Genomic DNA, 19,027 nt, shown 5'->3' with positions numbered 1-19,027 from the left:
TATATCTAAATAACAACAGCTGTAAAACAGATAAAATTAGTAACTATATTTTGCTTAGTTAAGTGTTAATTGCTGTTGATGGGAGTGGTAATGAACTTTTACAGTTTACACACCATCATCCATTATGGCGATGGTCACTCCTTTCCCAGTGTAGCCCATCTTCCAAGCCTCAGCCACATTTAGGTCCAGCCCGGGAGTGCCATCTGCCTGCCCTGTATTTATCTAATCAGTGACACAGTATGAGCATCGTGTGCTTAAACATTCTGAGCATGTGGATATTAGGAAATTAAACAAAACCATGACAGCGAAACAGGTCAAGATAAAAGTCATCAATGTAACACTCTGTCGAAACCCTGCTGGGAAAAACTTAAAAATGACAAGTTCAGTAAAAGGGGATGCACCCTTTATGTTTGGAGTCATCCTGTATAGAGTGCCACAGTGTTGAAGGTCAGGCAAAATTAAGACAATGTAAACAGCAGTTACTTACAAGATACCACTGCTTAGTGAAGAGTGGGTCATTCATACTGATGTCAATGCCATTGATGTCACGGTAGCCTCTCTTCTGACGAGCAAAGCCCTCCTGAACAATCACATTTTTCACCTAAAACATAACATTCAAATTCTTTAAGAAGAGGTGAAATTTTTTTATCATGATAATGTTTTTAACACTTCCTTGAATTGTTATTTTATCATGGGTTATAACATAAGTATGAAACCTTTTCAAAAGAAAAATATGTTTAATACATGAAGAAATACAATAGTTTATGTGTTTGATCATTCATAAAAGCTCTTTTTAGGTGTGAATGATATATTTATCATCCCACTAATTCTATCTCCTAGTCTGGGCCCCATACCTCAACAGAAGCTAAAACCCACAGAAGGCAGATGCCTGTTCATCAGGCAGTATGTGCTGTGATAAGGCCTTGGAAACAAAGAATGCCTGAATTATCCTCCCAGATTTGCATGTTCTCTCGCTTTCAACAGACAGATCAAAGGCAGGTCTGGTGTAATTTAAGAAGTGCTTTGAAAGCTCTTTCATGGTGACTAGGGATATCATTTCAAACAGCACAAAGGCTTTAATGAATTTTAACAAGTGTTCTGTTTAATACAAATTTAACTTATTAAATTCTTTAGCTTGTGATCTTAAGCAGTGTAAGAGAACACATATTATGGAGTATATTTACAGCCTTCACCCTGCCTAATTAGTTACACATTAGTTGAAAACTGGGGGCAGTAGTACTTGACTTGTAATTGGAAGGTTGCTGGTTCACCACTGTTGGGCCCCTGAGCAAGGCTCTTAATCCTCAATTGCTCAAATTGTACTCATAATTGTAAGTCGCTTTGGATAAAGTTGTCCGCTAAATGCCATAAATGTAAGTTATCATAAGATATACGTTGAGAAAGGACTGGAAGCTGAATATGGACAGATGTTTGTGAAATGTGAAAGAAGGTATGAGGGGCAAATGTACCATTGTTTGTTTGAACAATACAGTTTGTTTGAACAAGCAACCATGAGCAGAAGCTGTCACAACGAACCATTAAAACTGTGATGTTAAGTGAATTTGTTCACTTGCAATAAAATTAATACTGCTTTGTTAATTTTAAAATGCAAATTTTTATTATCCCCACCCGTGAAATCTGCAGATAAGTGTCCACAGCCAGCAGTGTGTGTGACATGGTTGAGTTTGAACTTAGAATGAAAATTAGTAGAAGTAGATACTTGTTGAATACTGGTGGCTAAATTACATTTTAAAAACTGCCTCCCTTTTTCAGTCTAGTATAGAAAAGGTTTAAAGAAGCTGGAATGAAACAAGACAGGACAAATGGGCCTAGAGTGTTTCCTTAATTGGTTTAGAAATGAGGACATCCAGCTGCACCCCCTGTTCTGAAATATGAAATAAAAAAGAAAATTGTGTAATGGATTTCACAGTCCCTGAAACTCACAATCACTCTCAATAATCTGAAATGACAAATACAACTACATAATTTAACATTTGTCATTAACTGGAAACAAAGTAGGTAACTAAAAATAATTACTTGAACTATTTCAAGCACACAAAACTAGACAATCATGTTTTAAAACATCTTAGCATATAAAAAGTGTTGACTTACAAGCATCTATCTATAGAATTTGTTTCCAAACTAACATCATTCTACCTGTTTCCATATTTTGTTTCTTTTTCACAGTGCAGAATCAACTGCTACTGTTTTTTTCAAGGTTTTCTTAGGTTTTTCTTAAATATGCACATAAATTTTTCTTACACTGCCTGCATGTAAACCTTATGTCCAGCCCAGAGTTCTCTTACCAAACTCAACAAAGAAAAATACCTTCCCGTACTCATTACCTGTTGCAAAGTCAATATAGCACAGCTGTGACATTTTGAGGTCAATACTATTCTTGTTTAATAATGGCGAGAACCAGGAACAAGACAGGTACAAGTTTTGCTTTTTGGTTTTAATTGGCTCAATAAGATCAAGGTTTTGTGATCTTTAATTCCCCAATTGTATGTACTGTAATGTTTTGATCATACAGTGCCAATTCACTGAAATCCAAGGAGGAGGCTATTTGGCAGGTCCAGCAAACTGCATCTCAATTTTTTGTTCTAAAAGTGTTACAGTAGTATTACAAAGAATGGATATTTTACTTTTCTTTTTCCTATACTTTTTTCTACTTTCAAAAGGACGTCCCATCAAGCAATGCCATAAACTATTTTTCAAACACGTTAAAATGTAATTATGAGTTGGGTGAGTTTAGGTATTGATAAAAATATAACACGTCCCTTTAGGACATACATAAACATGAAATCCAATCAATATGTTTCTAAAGAAATAATTCAAAATTATTCAAAACATTTCAAAGAATGAAATGTTACAATGTAATTGTAACTGAACAACTCTATAAAATATCTAAATTGAAATTAAACCAGGCATGCTACCCCTAAAAACATGTTTCTTGGTTTCCTCTGTGCAGAATTCACAACTCTCATTTCTCAGCCTCAGATAAGCTTTAATAGTATGCCAGTAAGTAATTTATATTCTAATACTGGATGAGAATGGATTCCCATCTTTGGAAATTACGATGGATAGATTTATAGGTTAAGTAGTAGATTGTTCTGTATCATGCTCATGCAGAGACTGCGTTACACTGAACAGTGATCCAAATATTCTAATATTCTAATTCACCAGTTTGTCTAGATATATGTGCTTCTCTGATAACTTTATGACTGATCTGTGTCTCCATGGAAGCAGTCAGTACCAGTATCTACCATCTTCACTACACTGTGTACAGCTCTGTGTTGACATGTCTTTCTCCACAAGCAACAAAGGCATACATACATTGATGATCTTGTTCACCAGTGTGTAGGCCTGTGGTTGAAGCACAAACACAGTCCAGATCTGTGATCCACATACCTTATGTCATAACCAGATACACCAGCTAATTCAGCTGATAAAATGAACTTATGTGCCTTTTTAAGAACAAAAAAGAAATAAAGACAGTGCATGATCCTGGTCTTGTGTGAGTTCAGTATCTGTACAAATCCATGAAACATAATCTAACTCACTAATAAGATGAGATAACTGGTTAGGGTAAATTGGTTAAAAGAACACACATTGCTAATAAGTTCCACAAGTTAACATTCATTAATATTGTTAATACGTTGCTCCCATCATGATGGAATCTGTAGCCATTTATAGGCACTAGTACTGAAGCAGAGTATTTCTAGGTAAATTAACCAGAAAGATCCAGATTGCTCTCATTGGAAGACTCACTAGAAATCAATCTGAATTGGAAATCTGCTCTCTCTTTAAAATTAAGCAGGGAATGAATCCAGCTTGGTGTTACAGCATGTTGTAGCAATATTAGGAAACCATCTATTTTGCAAAATGTGAAAAAGAAATCATAGCACAGGAAGGAAACCCACAATTCAGGGATGGACTTTTTTTTATTTTTGAGAAAGATCCAAGGCATTTAAAAATGATAGAAAGTTAAAAGATCAAATAGCAAAAATCTAGTCACTTTGATCATGAAGCTTCCTTGAACACATCTTAAAACATTTCGAAAACACACAAATGCTCAATGATTTCAGTTAAACATGTGATTTTTTGTTATCTGGCTGTGCACCTCTGCCACTGTTGTATTAGCTATAGGGCTTCACCCACATCAGCCACATCTCATATCACCTATCAATTCAATCACTGCCGCTCCTCAAAACGGCATCCCAGGACCTTTTGCACGTAGACATTGTACTTCTTGACCTCATATTCAAATCTTCATTACAATTTAGCCAGCTCACACTGTCTCACCAAAGACCCACCAATCTCTTAGATGTCACCATCCATTCTGTGTTTTAGGATTTCTAATAGTTGAATGAAAAAGGTCATGCTTAACCACCTCCAGTGATAATGCTGTTACTCAGCAGCCTGGAAGGACAGGGAAGTAGAGGAAGACGAGTATGAAGAGCAGAGTGAACACTGACTCTGACTCAGAGAGAACAGCTAACAGCCCAGACATGGAGCCTGAGCTAAAGTACAAAAGTGGGATCAATAGGATACACTCTATGACAACAAAGATCCTCTGCATCTTTTGCATTGATTTTGAAAGGCTAACCAGCACAAGACTAAATAGTACTTGTTTAACATGCACTGATGCTTGCAACTGCAGGAATACTAATAAATGTAATAGTAATTTTACATTACAATTCAGCTGTAAAAAAGCATTATTACATTCATTTATATTACTAATGGCCCATGAGACATAATTTGTCTAACATAATTTGGAATGGTTTTACGGTGGTGCAAAGTAATTATACATATTAGCAATGCATTTGTGTTAGCATTTCTGTGTTCGTGAAGAAAGCCCAGACAGAGTGGTTAAGCTCCTGAGTAGTTCTGTATGCCCTCTCCCTTCCCTGCCTCCTCAGCTATTCAGACTAGATCAGACAGAATCTAGCTTCTTCTATTTCATGTCTCCATTTAAATTTTTTGTGCAGAAAAATATGTGCCCCAAGGCCATCACTTCAGATGCTTATGATCAGCCTGAAGCAGTAATATATGAATAATTGATTCTAACTAAAACCCCAAGTGTAAATGATTTAAAAACTGGGTTGTGTTTTTTAAGTGTTCAGCAACTCACACAGTTACTCAGAGTTTGTTATAATACAACAATGTAGAGCTTACAGCTTAACTCTGAAGCTCTTTCTCTTCTCAGCAGATCTACCAGATGTTACAAACATGCATTCTCTATACTCATGTCTTAGGAACTGCATTCCTGGAAATGCGCCCTCTCAAACTTAACCCATCATATACAAATGATCGGTGTCGTTCATCAATCCTTTCCAAATGTGTAAAAATTTGTTTATAAATGCAGCATTTTGAGAAATTCATCTGGAATTCTCATCTGCATAAACAGCTGCATAAACACCATATTCTTACTTATTTACATGTGTATGATAATGAATTCCAATCTAATCTAAAGGCTATATGAGCACCTGAAGCAGCAATTTGCATAAATATATGCCAATAAATTACTATATGAGGTAACAATGGAAGTAGTAGAATTCCTGATTCCCATGGTGTCAGAGGAAACAGGAAAAGTAAATAAATAGTTTCAGAAAATCAGACTTTGTTTGCAGATGCAAAAAGGCTATTCTGTGTGTCAAATCTATACTTCCTGACATAGCGTTACAAAAACCTTACATGATGGCAAAACCATTATCTTTTCATTTCTGCTCACATACATATTTTTTTCAGGTTACTTCTACGTTATCAAATATCCTTAAATGAAAGTCCATTAACCTTTGCCAACTAGTATGAGAAATCGCTAAAGATGTGTTGTCTCTAAATAGACAGACAGTTTAAGATGTGTATTTGCTTTTCATATTTGCTATCTGTACTGTGTGTTTATACTACATATAAATTTCATACATAGCATCTCATCAGTATCACTGTAAACACAGAAACACTAGATTTAGCAGCTGTATATGTCTCTATTGATTTGCACAATGAAAACATAGTTTTAAATTTTCTGTTAGCAAGTTGCTAAAACGTCTGCGTATTCTGAAATTTTAATAAAGGAGCTCTACTGTTTTTCTCCCAGACTTCATAAATGAGGCCCAGTGTGTATCAATATGTTGGCAATAACCAAAACATTAATGTGTATTACCATAATAATATGTTTGGTCTTTCACAACATTTCTCATAGTGAATATTAAAGCAACATAAATTTTGAAATGGTATTTAGACTCTGCTGTGGCATTACCAAGGGCTTATTCATGTCCTTGTAATTATTATTGTTGATAACTCTCAATAAGACATTACTAAATATATTCATGTCCATATTCTGTATATTAAAACCTCATTGTGTTTGTGCAGCATGCAGTATGATGGGCAATATTATTATTGAGACATTAAATAATTTGTTATCTAATTTTACGTCGCATCACCCATCCCTATTAACGATTGTTGCCCAAGGACTGGAATCGGGCCGGTTTCTATGGGAACCACACACAGAGCTGGTAGGCTTACCCGTTGGTCCTTCTCCAGACGTTGGTGGCGACGAAGGCTGCGTTTCCTCCTGGTCTTAGGAGCGTCCCGTGGGTAGAAATGATAAAGCCTTTCGCCAAAAGGGAGCTCGAGGAAAAGACAAAGAGCATATAAGGTTATGAAATAAAAACCCACAGCAGGTCCAGAGGCATGGTTGCCCCACTATGAGCAGAAGCACAGTGAACGTGGTGTTCTGGTCATATTTGATGAAAGGTTTAGCCAGGTTCACTGGATTGACCATGATATCAGATCTCTGTCTCATCCATGTGAATTAGCATTCTTATGGAGTTTAATTGCTGTACATCTATGTAATTAAAGGTAGTGCACTGTTAAAAATCAGTGCCACTATCCATGCATATTATGATTAAGATAAGAAAGACAGACAAGGAGTAAGACTATGAGAGTAAACTATAACAACTGAGTCTAAATACATGAGCCCTAAACAAAATGTTAGTTCAAGACATCTGAACTTCAGGCTTACACTGTGCATTAGTGAGATTCCATGTGGTAAGGGAAAATCACAAAGTGCATGAAATGCATTACTGAACAAATGGACAAAAAAAGAGCATTATTATATAGATTCTGTGAGATATGGTATCTCCTAACCTTATGAGACATCATGTAATTTTGAATCTGGCTTCATCATACCATAAGTCTTTGGGGGATGAAGAACTAGACAGTATGCACTTGCATGTGCAGACAAATTTGAGAAATGTTCCAAACTGAAGCTGTAGGCTACAAGAGGGCGAAATTTCAAATGCACGACCACAAATCAAGTCCTGCGTTCCATATCATTGAGTGGCGTAACACCCCAATGCGTACCCACAGCTCATACTTTGACATTTGACATCTGTCAGGATTATCAATTACTTTGTTCACTAATAAATGGCTCTTTATGGCAACCAAATAAGTGCTGTGATGTCAAACGAGGGAAATGTGGTCCATGAGTGGATTAGATACTTTAACATTAATGCTGTGTGAAAGGTTGGAAGTTTTTTATAATCCAAGCTTGAATATTACATTCAAAACATGTACAACAGACACAGGGAATACCACATATCAAAAATATTTCGTGTCCATGTGTTTGTGAATTTTACTGGTTATTACTAAAGGTACTGCTTCCATCTAAAATAGCTCTAATCTAACTTTGTTATAAACAAATGAACTAGATCACACATACTACTAGATAGTAAACAAAGATTGCAATGTCACTGATTTTACAGCACTCCTGCTACAAATCTATAAACCTTGAACTTGTATTTGACATTGTTTATAGAGTAGTATGGCAAAGCTGAAAGAAATTTATGAGTTGAATAAAGTAAAATAATTATACACAAATGTCTTTCCACTACTGTGATCTTATACAACACATTCCTGATCCTTTAAAACACTTCAGTCATCCAAGCAAATCCAGCAATTCTCACAGATTTATTTTATTGTCAAAAATAGGTATTGTGTTTTTTTTCATGACAAACAGATAATACATAAAAATAAACAAGCAAATGAGCAAGATTTCAATTATTAAGTTAATCTCTGACAGAATGTAAGAAGTCCGCTAGAGTCTGGTCTTTAGACTATAATTATTATTAACTGCAGTCCAGAAGTATTTGCTTCATTAAAGTACACTATATTTAATACATATTTAGATATGTTGAATTTATATGATTTTAGATAGTAATTAACGGACAATTAATTATCTCTTAGTTCTTAAACTTTTACTGCCCATATGATAAGGCCCTATTTCATCAGAGAATAAGATGAGTAAAACGTTCCCAGTTAGCCTACTCTGGATCCGTTACTAAACTTGCGCCCTTCTCATTTACAGAAATTTACACCAAAATTGACGAATATTTTGTGTGCTCTAAATGTAGTATGTACTCATTCTCAACGACAAAACTACATGCTTTTGTAATGGGAACGAGATATTTTCCATAAGATACGGGGTTTTAGTGGTCTTTAAGTTTAATTCCAGAGCTCATCTTCTGATTTCAGCAGTTTAAACTGTTTAAAACATTAAACGCAGAAATAGTCGATTTTCATGAGGGTATCGAATCTTACCTTCCTGGCACTTCCGAAGGCATACTCTACCGTAAGTTGATGGACTTCTTCATCCCCACCCTCATGTAATTGGACCAAAAGATGGTTTGTAAAAATTCCCTCCTCAGCGTCTCCAGTGATAAGGAGCAACGCACTAAATAGTATCAGAACGGCCGCTGTCCCATATTTAAAGGTTCCAAGCATCGTGCGTCTGTTGTGTCGCTGTGCTACCCAGAGTGAATTCAGAAAAACAAGGTGTTCCCAGTAAGAGATGACTTTATTAAGGCTCGGCAGGATTCATCTCCTCGTCGGGGTATGAGGCGGAGTGAGTTGTAACGTCCGTCGGACAACCGTCGTTTGCTGTACAAATCGAATGTTTGTGCATGGGACCGAATCTGCATTTTCAGCTAACCTTTCATCTATAATTCATCAGCATAAACGTGTGGGTCTTCTTCATGTGACGTTCCACGGAATGATGCCCAATAAGCTACAGAGGGTGTGGCTGTGGACTGCCTCCCCCTCTATCTTCTTGGGAGTATAAGAAGCCTTCTCGCGCCTGGATGCAGGCAAGGCGACATACTTTCAGCACCCTGGAGAATTCCTTCATCCGGCGCGACTGATAGTTAACAAAAAAAGAGGCCCCATACTGTACGTAACAACGAAAAAAAATTGCATTAAGGGACTAATTAGTCTACTTCTTTTTTTTTTTTAGGTTTAATTTTAGGTTTGATCGCGCACCTGTTTACACACAGTAGTGTAAAAGTATAAGTGGCTTCTTCGTAGCCTTTTTTAAATATTATAATAATATGGCTATTTTTATTTCACTTTTAACACCCTCTAAGAAGGCTACGTTTTAATCACGCGTGAAAGGGGACAATGAAGGTGCACAGCATAGACATGCCCCCACAAACTGCGAACTGTGGCTCGCATTAACTTGTCAGAAACAATATGTCGGAAAATAAATACTTTGTATAAGCAGATGAGATAAATCAGGTGTGGTAACTATGTGTTAGTCTTGATTAATTAGTACAATCGATTGATTATCTTCGAATTCAATAAGATAAAGAGCAGTATTACAAATTTTGGTTCTTCAGGAGATGTTACTTAGTAATTTTATCGTGCAATGCTTTATCCGTGCAATGTTTTAACTGGAACTGGAGATGCAAGCAAACTTCCTTTGGATAGGTAAGGTCTTCAGTGGAAAATGTGTTTTTTAGAGCTGACATCTAGCATATTCAAGTAAGATGGGTTCAACAGACAAAGCTGTCTGTGGAAGCAAGTGTTATGTTAATGTGGGAAAACTCTTAAATTGTATTAATAAGTCTGGAATAATTTCAAATACTACAGTGTATTTGTATTTGTCACCTGGAAACAAGTGAAATTGCTAAAGTCGTCCTTGGTGTAGATTGTATACAACTGTAATAGTACAAACATGATGTCAGCTGGCATGCAATGACATAAGGGACTAAATCAGAGATCCCCACTATTAATACCAGTAGCATTCCTTTATTCCATTTAGTCGTAGAGGCCACTGTATTCAGAACTTTTTTTATGCATGGTTTGTTTGTATCCATGACAATATCCCATCAGACTGAAGTGTAACAGAGAGTACAATTTCTAAACCCCTCAGACCTTCTCACAGGCTTTCGTGAACTGTGGCTTTGTGGATCTTACATTTGAAGGAGCTGGGATGGTGGCAAATATTGTGCTCCTTCAGATGTCTTTGTTTTCTATTGGCTGTGCTCTTTCTACTACAGGCTCTTTAACAGTGTCTTGGTTTCAACTAGTCTGCTATCATCGCCGATATCAATGCTGCCCTTTAGGACCCATGGCATGCCTTTCTTTTCAGCCCAGTCAGACAAGCTGTGGGGGCAGAATGGGGGCAGATAGAAGATGTCCGAACACTAAAGAAATTATCAAATGTCAGTACAGCGTGTCACTAGAAGAGGTCAACCCTTTGCACCGGTCCCCCATCTCACATTCTGACTGCAGTCTGCAGAGGAGGAATCAATCTGCTTGCAACCAGATTTATCTGCTGCGGGTGTTTAGGGAAACATCAAGATGGAAAGGAAATCGTTTTAATGCATAGAGCAGAATACACAGAATACACACAGAATACATTTTTGTATATTCCTGGGAGCAGGATGGCATAGAGATGGCTGGCTACTTGCTGTGCACCTTTCACAGGTTTTTATAGAGGACAGAGGAGCCCATCAGTGTTCCACACCATCAGACACAAATGCCAGACCTGCACTGACCTTTCTGGCTATCAGATACTCTGAGCCTGACTGTACTGGCTTTTTGAAGATAAAATGATATTGATCCTTTTGTTCTGGCTGCCTGTGACTAGTTATCACTGGGCTCCCATTGCTATTTTGCATATTCTTCCATGCAAACTAATTTGGAGCTGTGGTGCATCTGAAAATGTCTCATCTCACATCAGACTTACAGCACTATCACCATACAGTCACTAAAATCTTCTGATACCACACTCTCTCTGTTGCCTGGGAAACAAGTAGAGCATGCAGTATATAGGCTAGTGTTATTAGTGAATGCAGAAGGTACATATTTCTCTTCAACTGAGTCAAGCAGACAAGCTGGGACACATTTCTCATGCCCAGGCTTGAGTACCTAGAATGGTTGATGTGCTAAGAAGACAGGACAACATCTCAGTATCCATACACCAGTGGGTAATCGGTGCAACCACATCTGTAATGATTGCAAGCTGCCATGTACTGCAGGACCTAAGGCGGCCAAGCACCTCCGCCTGTCCATCTGTCTCTCGCTATCCCTCTATCCCTTTTACTGCAAGTGCAGTCTATGGAAATTATAGGAGGAAGGGGGAACCCAAACTAATAACACAGACATTCCCCAGAGGTTCCACCAGAACACAAATACCACTCAATGGCCTTTGAAGCGATTCAACATCTTGTATGCATGGTGCCCTCTGACACTTAGCATTCTATTTGATTACACAGCCCTCAATGCATTCAAGAACATCCAGCTCAGTGACATCACCAGCTTCTGCGTAAGGGAACATATTTCTTCCAAAGAGTCCGTGGAGCAAGTCAAAGGCAGGCCAAGAGGGAGCGGGAGACACCCATTTACACTCTGCTCATGGTTGCAGGAGGCGTCCGATGATCTGTCCTGCAGCCAAGCTCAAACCAAGGTAGATTTAATTGAATCCATCAGTCTCGCTCTCCTCTCATCAGAAACTAAATTGTCCTGCCACCGTGTCAGTGCTATTTATATTTCCACCGCTTGGTCAGTAATCGGATGACAGACGAGACCCATGCCTCACCAACCCTATGATTTGTTGTGTTTTTCCATAACCATTGAAGTACTAGTCACAATCATCACTTTTAAGGGCAAATCCATATCTTGAGTAACAGGGGTTTAAGCAAAAATATACATATTTTCTAGTGATAGTAAAAATATTTCCCAGTGCATAGTCATTTAAGCCATCTATATTTCTTTTTGGTGTCCCTAATGCAGTAATGATACAATTTAATAATAGATCAGTGGTTAATAATGAATATGAGCTTATTTTTACTTAATTCATTTTAGGTTTTTAAATATTTGCAAAACATGTTTATGTATAATTTATCCCATCAAAGATAGACCTCTCTAACCATATTCCTGCGCATCACCAGACTACAGTTTGTTTCTAACCTAAATGCAACATCTTGCTGATCTGGTTCTTTAAGTTAAACAGTAAACTGAATAAAAAATTAGGGTTTTTATTCACCACTTAAGATTTATAAAAACTAAAGGCCTAGTCTGCTTCATATGTAATCTACACTGTTAATGAGCTTCTGTTTACAATATACAGCAGTACAACCATACATTGCAGCCTGCTCTCTGGTGTGTGTGTGTGTGTGTGTGTGTGTGTGTGTGTGAGAGAGAGAGAGAGAGAGAGAGAGCTTTTAATTCTTCCCATGCATGCCAAGTGTTTTTTGAATAACTGAAGAATAGGTAAGCAACACTGAGAAGGGGGAGGCCATGCATAATCAGACTAATCCCTCCCTCTTACTTTATTGTTTATTTTAAACTGAGCACTTAGTGCACCATAATGAATGAGCCGTCAATATAAATCTACAGCTGAAAGTGAAGAAAGAGTATGATTCACCACCAGTTGAAGATGCTTCACAGGAGACAAATAGAAGAGGAAGAATAAATGGTGATCCAAACCAAAGCAAATTACCTTGATAAATCTAGTTATGAACTCAGTCGTATGCCCCTGGCAACTGGATTTAAAAAATGGGCCTCTTTGTTTCTCTGAGGCAACTTAATTCCAACTTGGCAGTGAAAAATCATATTGAAATACAGTGAGTATATGCTTCGTTAAGGATACCTATGTTATAGCCATATGTAACAGGATGTGATACCACACAACAGCTCTGAGCTGTAATGCTCATATTCTGAGATTAAAGGTATATCAGGAATTAGCCTATTGACTATTCTGCTTGGTATACAAGTGCATAAAAAGAAATCAACACCACACCTTGTGCATAACTAGGCAGTGGGTTCCTAGAGTAAGACCAGCAGTTAATCAATGCACAAAGATCTTGATTGCCCTCATCAGGGTAGCACAGTAGCAAACCACATCCAAGCTGTGGTTTTTGGTCAAGGTAATCTCAAAAGGTCATGTGGAGTCCATATCTTATGAAGCATAAAAAGCTAAACAGCTGCTTTCCTTCCTCCACATTTGCCATATTTACCCTGAGTGCATGAAATCTACCATGCAGGGACAATGAGTCACTGTGAATTTGTTTCCAATCTTTAAGATTATTTTCTTGGTGGTTGTTTTTAGTGTTGCATAAAGGTAGACAAGACTTCTATATAGGTGCCAGGATAGGCAACCAATCAGACTGATGGTCCTCATTTCTACAGCAAAACTGTACTACATCTTGGTAGGATTACTACGTTCAGTGTGGATGAATAAGGGAAACCCACTCCCTGCCACCACCCACACAAACAGCACTGTCAATCACCCCGTAATCACCACAATCCACTACATTTTAAGAATGTTGCTGCTTTTAAAACATTTTTACTATGTTGATGACCTTTGCTACATGTATGAAACTGTGTATTAAAATACATGACTAATTGCACCCTGTATTGATTCAGTAAGGCGTTCGGCATTTTACTTTTCAATACAGGAAGGTCCTGTATTTTAAGGGACAGGTGGCAACTCTACATCTTCGTGTGATGGGTAAATTCAGCACAGCTGTGTCTTGGGATCATCAAAACTATGGTACACTGGGTAATAGAGATCATGCCCAACCAAATATTTTAGCCTGTACTGATTCATGTTTTGTGGAGAACTCAAAATATGCCAAAAACTTAAAATTGGAAGGGGCAATAATGCAAAACCTTTCAAAATATGGAAAGTGATGTGCTGATTACATGTATTGTAAACTTCTTTTAGATGTGTGATGTGGTGGTAATGTTACCACAATAATTGAAATGCAGAAGCAGACACAATATTCTTTATGAACCTTCTGAACTGAGCAAACTGAACTGAAAATTCACTTATGGTTTTCCAGGATACAAAATTGGGCAAGTAGCTTGAAAACAGCTCTCATGCTATTATGAACAAATAGATAGAGAAGGCCATAAAGAAAAAAAACTGATCAGCATAGTTCCTACTTAGCTAATCCATTCAACATTTCAACACAGTATTCATGTGCGCTGTCAAAACATGGATGGTCATGCAAAAAATATTGTGCTGCTAATTTGCTTGCTTAGGCCTTGGGAAGTTTCAGAGCTTCTTAAGAGAAAATCCAGCTGCTTCCACCAGAAGACTCTAGCTGTGTTGTTAGTGGACCTGCCAGCAGGACAAGGAACCAAAGATAGCTCAGTTACCAAAAATAGCTCAGTTACCACAGGATCAAGCTTTGGAAATGGCCATCCCATTACTTTGCCACAGCCTCATAAAAAAGCTGTGAGGTGAACAAAAGTGTTCAGTGACCAAGATGTTGAGTTTTCCAGAATATCTTATTTGTGTTTTTGTTTTAAAGAAAAAAAGCACATAATAAATTGATTTTAATCAGCTTCATCCCCAGCTTAAACAGCTAGCTGCCAGTCACTGAGAGAATGTTCATTATGTTGCTACGACACTTATTATTATGAACTTAGCTTTGTTTATGTAAATCTACTGTTAAAGATCATTGTTGCCACATATAATTTGCATAGGTAACTGCTCAGATTCAAACACACTCTTATAGACATACTTTTGCAAAGCACACACACACTATGCTTATTTTTATTTTATTTTAATCTTATTTTCTTATCTTATCTTATGTTTACTTTATTGCCCTGTCCACTGTACTTATTGTAATGTTTCTGTTGCACTGGAATTTTTGTCAAAATGTCCATGGCCCTATATTGTCTATTCACTTGTATTGTATGGTTCTGAAAGCACAGATCCTGCCTTTTATGTCACATCTTGGAGGCCTTGGAGGCCTTGGAGGACCATTATTTTATTACATTAAATAAATGTATATAGATGGGACTATAAGTTTGACCCAACTTGATGTGACTTGACTTGATTTCTGCAAATTGATAGTTGCAGAAAAATTGTGGTTTAACTGGTTTATTATGTTCTGAAATGTTATACATGGTCAATTTTTATCAAGGTTTGTCTAGGGCTTTTATTTGAGAAGCGTTTTCCGGCTTTATTTTTTACTAGAGCATTTATTACTGTACCTTTTTCCTCTGTCTTTCTCTCTTCTCACTTGCCACAGGACATTGACGAGAATTCACTGAAGAGGCCCGCTGGTGTTCACACTACAGCATCATGGGTGAACATCCTCCCACCTCCATCTGCTCTATACTCGGGCCTCAGACACACGTCAGGGCAACCTTTTCCAACAGAATGATGAGATGCTAACCCAGAGGCATTACCAATACTGTCAAGTCTGCACTGACACCACTGAACGAGTGCTGTGAGATGTGAAAACACAGTCATTGTTAACACAGTCCTGCTGGAACTTCTTTTTTCAGCAGAGTGTAAGGGTGGCCATTACTAACCATCATCATGACAATTACCCTTTACATTTGGAAAAGGAATCCAGGTTCCAGAGGGACAAAAACACACAATACTGCTGACTGCTCACCAATTAGCTGGAATAGCACACACGTTAAATCTGCAGTCCAGCTTGTGTTCAGCCCTGATGTTTTTTTTCCATCTTGAAATCGCATTAGCAATAATGGTAATGATACCACTGTGTACTCTGTGCTTAGAGGTCACCACAGAAGCAACACCTGACCTCGGAGAAAAACACACTCCATTAAGAAAAGCAAACAGATTTTTGGGGGGTTTCTCTACAGAGTAGCTAATGTGTAAGCAGAATACACTGATACCCTTGCACTGGTTGTTTGATCACTCTCTGCTGATGGGTCTCGCTCTGAAACAATGGCCAAAAGAATAAATCTGAAAAGACAAATGGAAAATGTATTAACAAGTAATGTGATGTCATAAAAGGTTGTGAAGCCACAATAAGAGCTTGAAATGAGAAGTTTTAAAAAGCCTGCCATTTTAATTCTAGACTTCTATTAAGATTGCTCCAATTACGTTTGCTCATTGTTCCTAATACAGATCTATGAACCAGAATAGTAAAGTTTTTTTTATTTCATCCATTGCTAAAGTGTTCATTAAAATTAAAAATACATTATAGATAATCATCAATATAATCAATAATAACAAATACAAAGACAAAGAGGATGACACTTGTATATAAAAGTTCAGTTGTGCATCACTGGGTTAAATCATATACCCATTAAATGGAAGTAGGACTGTCAAAACCAGGAGATGACGCACACTCAGACCCCATGTCTTAGCTAGCAACAGTAATACTGAGGCCATCTGACGTAAGGGCTTCTTAACAGGGAAGTGTGAGGATGCGCAAATGAACTCGGCCACATTAAAGGTCTTCTACCCCGACCAGCTGCTGACACACATGCTGAGCCATGGGGAATGCGGCCCATAGCTCATCACCAGGAGGATTCCCTGCTGGCTTCTGTGGCTTTAAACGTTCACTCTCCCGCAAGGACAAGAATCTCTGTAAAATGCATGCAGCCTATGGAGAAAAAAAAACAAAAAACAATTTGCAGTGGTTATAGTCCAAGTAGAAAAGGGAGAATGGGAGAAAAGAAGGTAAGAGGCTGGATAATCTCATTTCTACTGATCCGCATGATGTTTGCTCCCACCAGGGCCGATGAAAAGAGAGGATGGTTCAATAACGTCCTTAGACCATTTCCTTAATCAAACATGCTTCCTAATAAATAAAGTCCTGACAAATTAAGTTTCAAGGCACTTAAAAATAAACCAGCATTAGACACAACCTGGGCTATAAAAGCGGATGGTGAAAAGTGCTTAGATTTCCTGATTTAAAATGACTCTTCTCCTAAAAGTGGGCACACACATGTCTCAATCAATGAAAAGACCATTAAACTTAACAAACCTACCTAATCTATAAACTGCCTCTTGACTCTGAAAATAAATAACAAAATAACCTGGGCCACAGACAGGCACTGTTTCCTCATGCATATCTTTGTGACAGTTAATTCTATTTGTGTTTGTGTGTATGTGTGTGTGTATACACCACCAAATGTGGGATCATGTAGCATCCCTGTAAATTGTAACTGCATGACTCACAATACAATATTTTGACCATCCATCACACAAGAGCCAGTTGTAGAAGGTTGCTCATTCGTCATGTACAATTCGTCATGAGTTCCCTGACTGCACTCACTCAGTTTTTCCACTGGATCCTTTTCCTCTAACTGTGTCTTTTCAACTAGGTGCAAAAAAATTCAATATTAGCCACAACCAGTCAAATCCTGCCCTGGCACTTAATTGCTTCACTTAGTCCTGTTCCTCTTGCTGTGGGTAATTGGTTGTCATGACAAACCCTCCATTCAGCGAAAACTGAGCAAAATTAAAAAAAAAACACCACAATAGAACAGAGCTGCAGAGGACCAGTCTCCCCCTCTCAGAGATGCGCCAGCCACAAACTGGCTTTCTGCAGTGAAATCTGGTGTGATCTCTCAATCCCTGAGGAAATGCAGCCGCGGCTGTCACCTAACAGATATTTCTCACTTCTGCATAGCAGGTCTAGGCTGGGCGCACCAGGGAGACTGGCTCTTCACAACAAATAAAACACAACCTGCTCATTTCACAGTGTTTTCACAGTTTTCCTATCATGTCATCCATACGTATATATAAGATAATTATGATTCAAACCTCTAAATTATTTTGATCTGCATTCTGTGAAAAATATGTCTTCATAAAAATTGCATTTTTTTTAATCTATGAGCTATACTAAGAAATAAATTGCTCCAGAGAGACATAAATGTACACGCACGCACATGCACACATCTGGTAACATCTAGGCATCATCTATGAAAAGCGCCATGCTGTTAAATGCTCCAGCAGGAATGGCTCTGTGACCTTGCTCTACATGACCATGTCATCATTACCACAGCAGGCTGTGGGTTTTCAGAGCAGTGGGGGCCATTACTGGGCAGGGGCATCATTTAGAGCTCAGTGCTCTGTACAGACCGGACCTCTGCTAGCGCTCAACAGCCCAACAGCGTCAGAAGAGTGCATAACGCCGACTAAAAACTGGGCTTACAGACTCCCATTAGTAAACTGGGGGGATTTGGCTGAGCAGAGCAAACGTTCCCAGAGATCACACTTCAGAATGTAATCTGATCTAAACCTGAATCTCGCCTTTTTCTTGATTTTTAAATAATATTATTTTGCATGTTAGCAAAACTGACCTTTTTTTTTTTTTAAATGTGAGCTTCTGAACTATAATAATCATAAAATAATATGAAATCTGATTCATAATAAACTCGAATGAATCACCAGCAGTTTCCTTTTAGGACAAACAATCATACAGTGTACACACTGGAACGAAAGAAGTTACTCAATCCTATAATGTACAATAGTAATGACTGCAAGAAAACATGCCTGGGTAAAAAGGGCTTTTCATGGCATTAAGTGGCACATAATTCTATGAAACATTCCAAGAATGACTCATCTTAATGCTTCCTTCTTCAAACTCTGGGATGTTACTTTTACAGACTTGCAGCTAATGGTGTATTTATGATTAATTCCCTAAAAGGTAGTAAAGAAAGAAAGAAAGAAAGACAGAAAAATACAAAAGTACAAGAGCAGGACACCAGAAATATAGTCCTCAAAGAGAGGCTGGCCATTTTAAAGCTACAAAAAAAGGACACGGAATTACTAAATTCTATCATCCAGTGCTAAGGCACAAGACTAATTCATTCAAATGTGAGACTGAGAATAATAATAAATATATAGCATAAGAAACATCTTGGCTTAATTAACTTGTTTATTTGGAAACAAGTTAATCTCTGTGCATTTTGACACATTGGGCAAAGTGAACTCATGAAAGGTACGGTAATTCAGGAA

The 19,027-nt window shown here is 37.8% G+C and overlaps 1 protein-coding gene across 1 annotated transcript in view; it reads right to left on the bottom strand.

Annotated features, from left to right (window-relative positions):
* The window catches only part of pcsk2 (proprotein convertase subtilisin/kexin type 2), a 37,264-nt gene extending 28,209 nt beyond the window's left edge, over positions 1–9,055 (bottom strand). The window contains exons 1-4 of the mRNA XM_027023742.2: positions 8,602–9,055; positions 6,526–6,630; positions 488–601; positions 114–222 (exon numbers count right to left, since the gene is read on the bottom strand). Coding sequence (XP_026879543.2) covers positions 114–222; positions 488–601; positions 6,526–6,630; positions 8,602–8,784 — 511 coding nt within the window. The 5' untranslated portion in view covers positions 8,785–9,055. The remainder of the gene's footprint in view (positions 1–113; positions 223–487; positions 602–6,525; positions 6,631–8,601) is intronic.
* Positions 9,056–19,027: the final 9,972 nt, after the last annotated feature.

Source organism: Electrophorus electricus, chromosome 11 (assembly GCF_013358815.1).
Source record: "Electrophorus electricus isolate fEleEle1 chromosome 11, fEleEle1.pri, whole genome shotgun sequence".
Taxonomy (NCBI): domain Eukaryota; kingdom Metazoa; phylum Chordata; class Actinopteri; order Gymnotiformes; family Gymnotidae; genus Electrophorus; species Electrophorus electricus.
The sequence above is the reverse complement of the archived record's forward strand: the minus strand, read 5'-3'. Positions and strand labels throughout refer to the sequence as shown.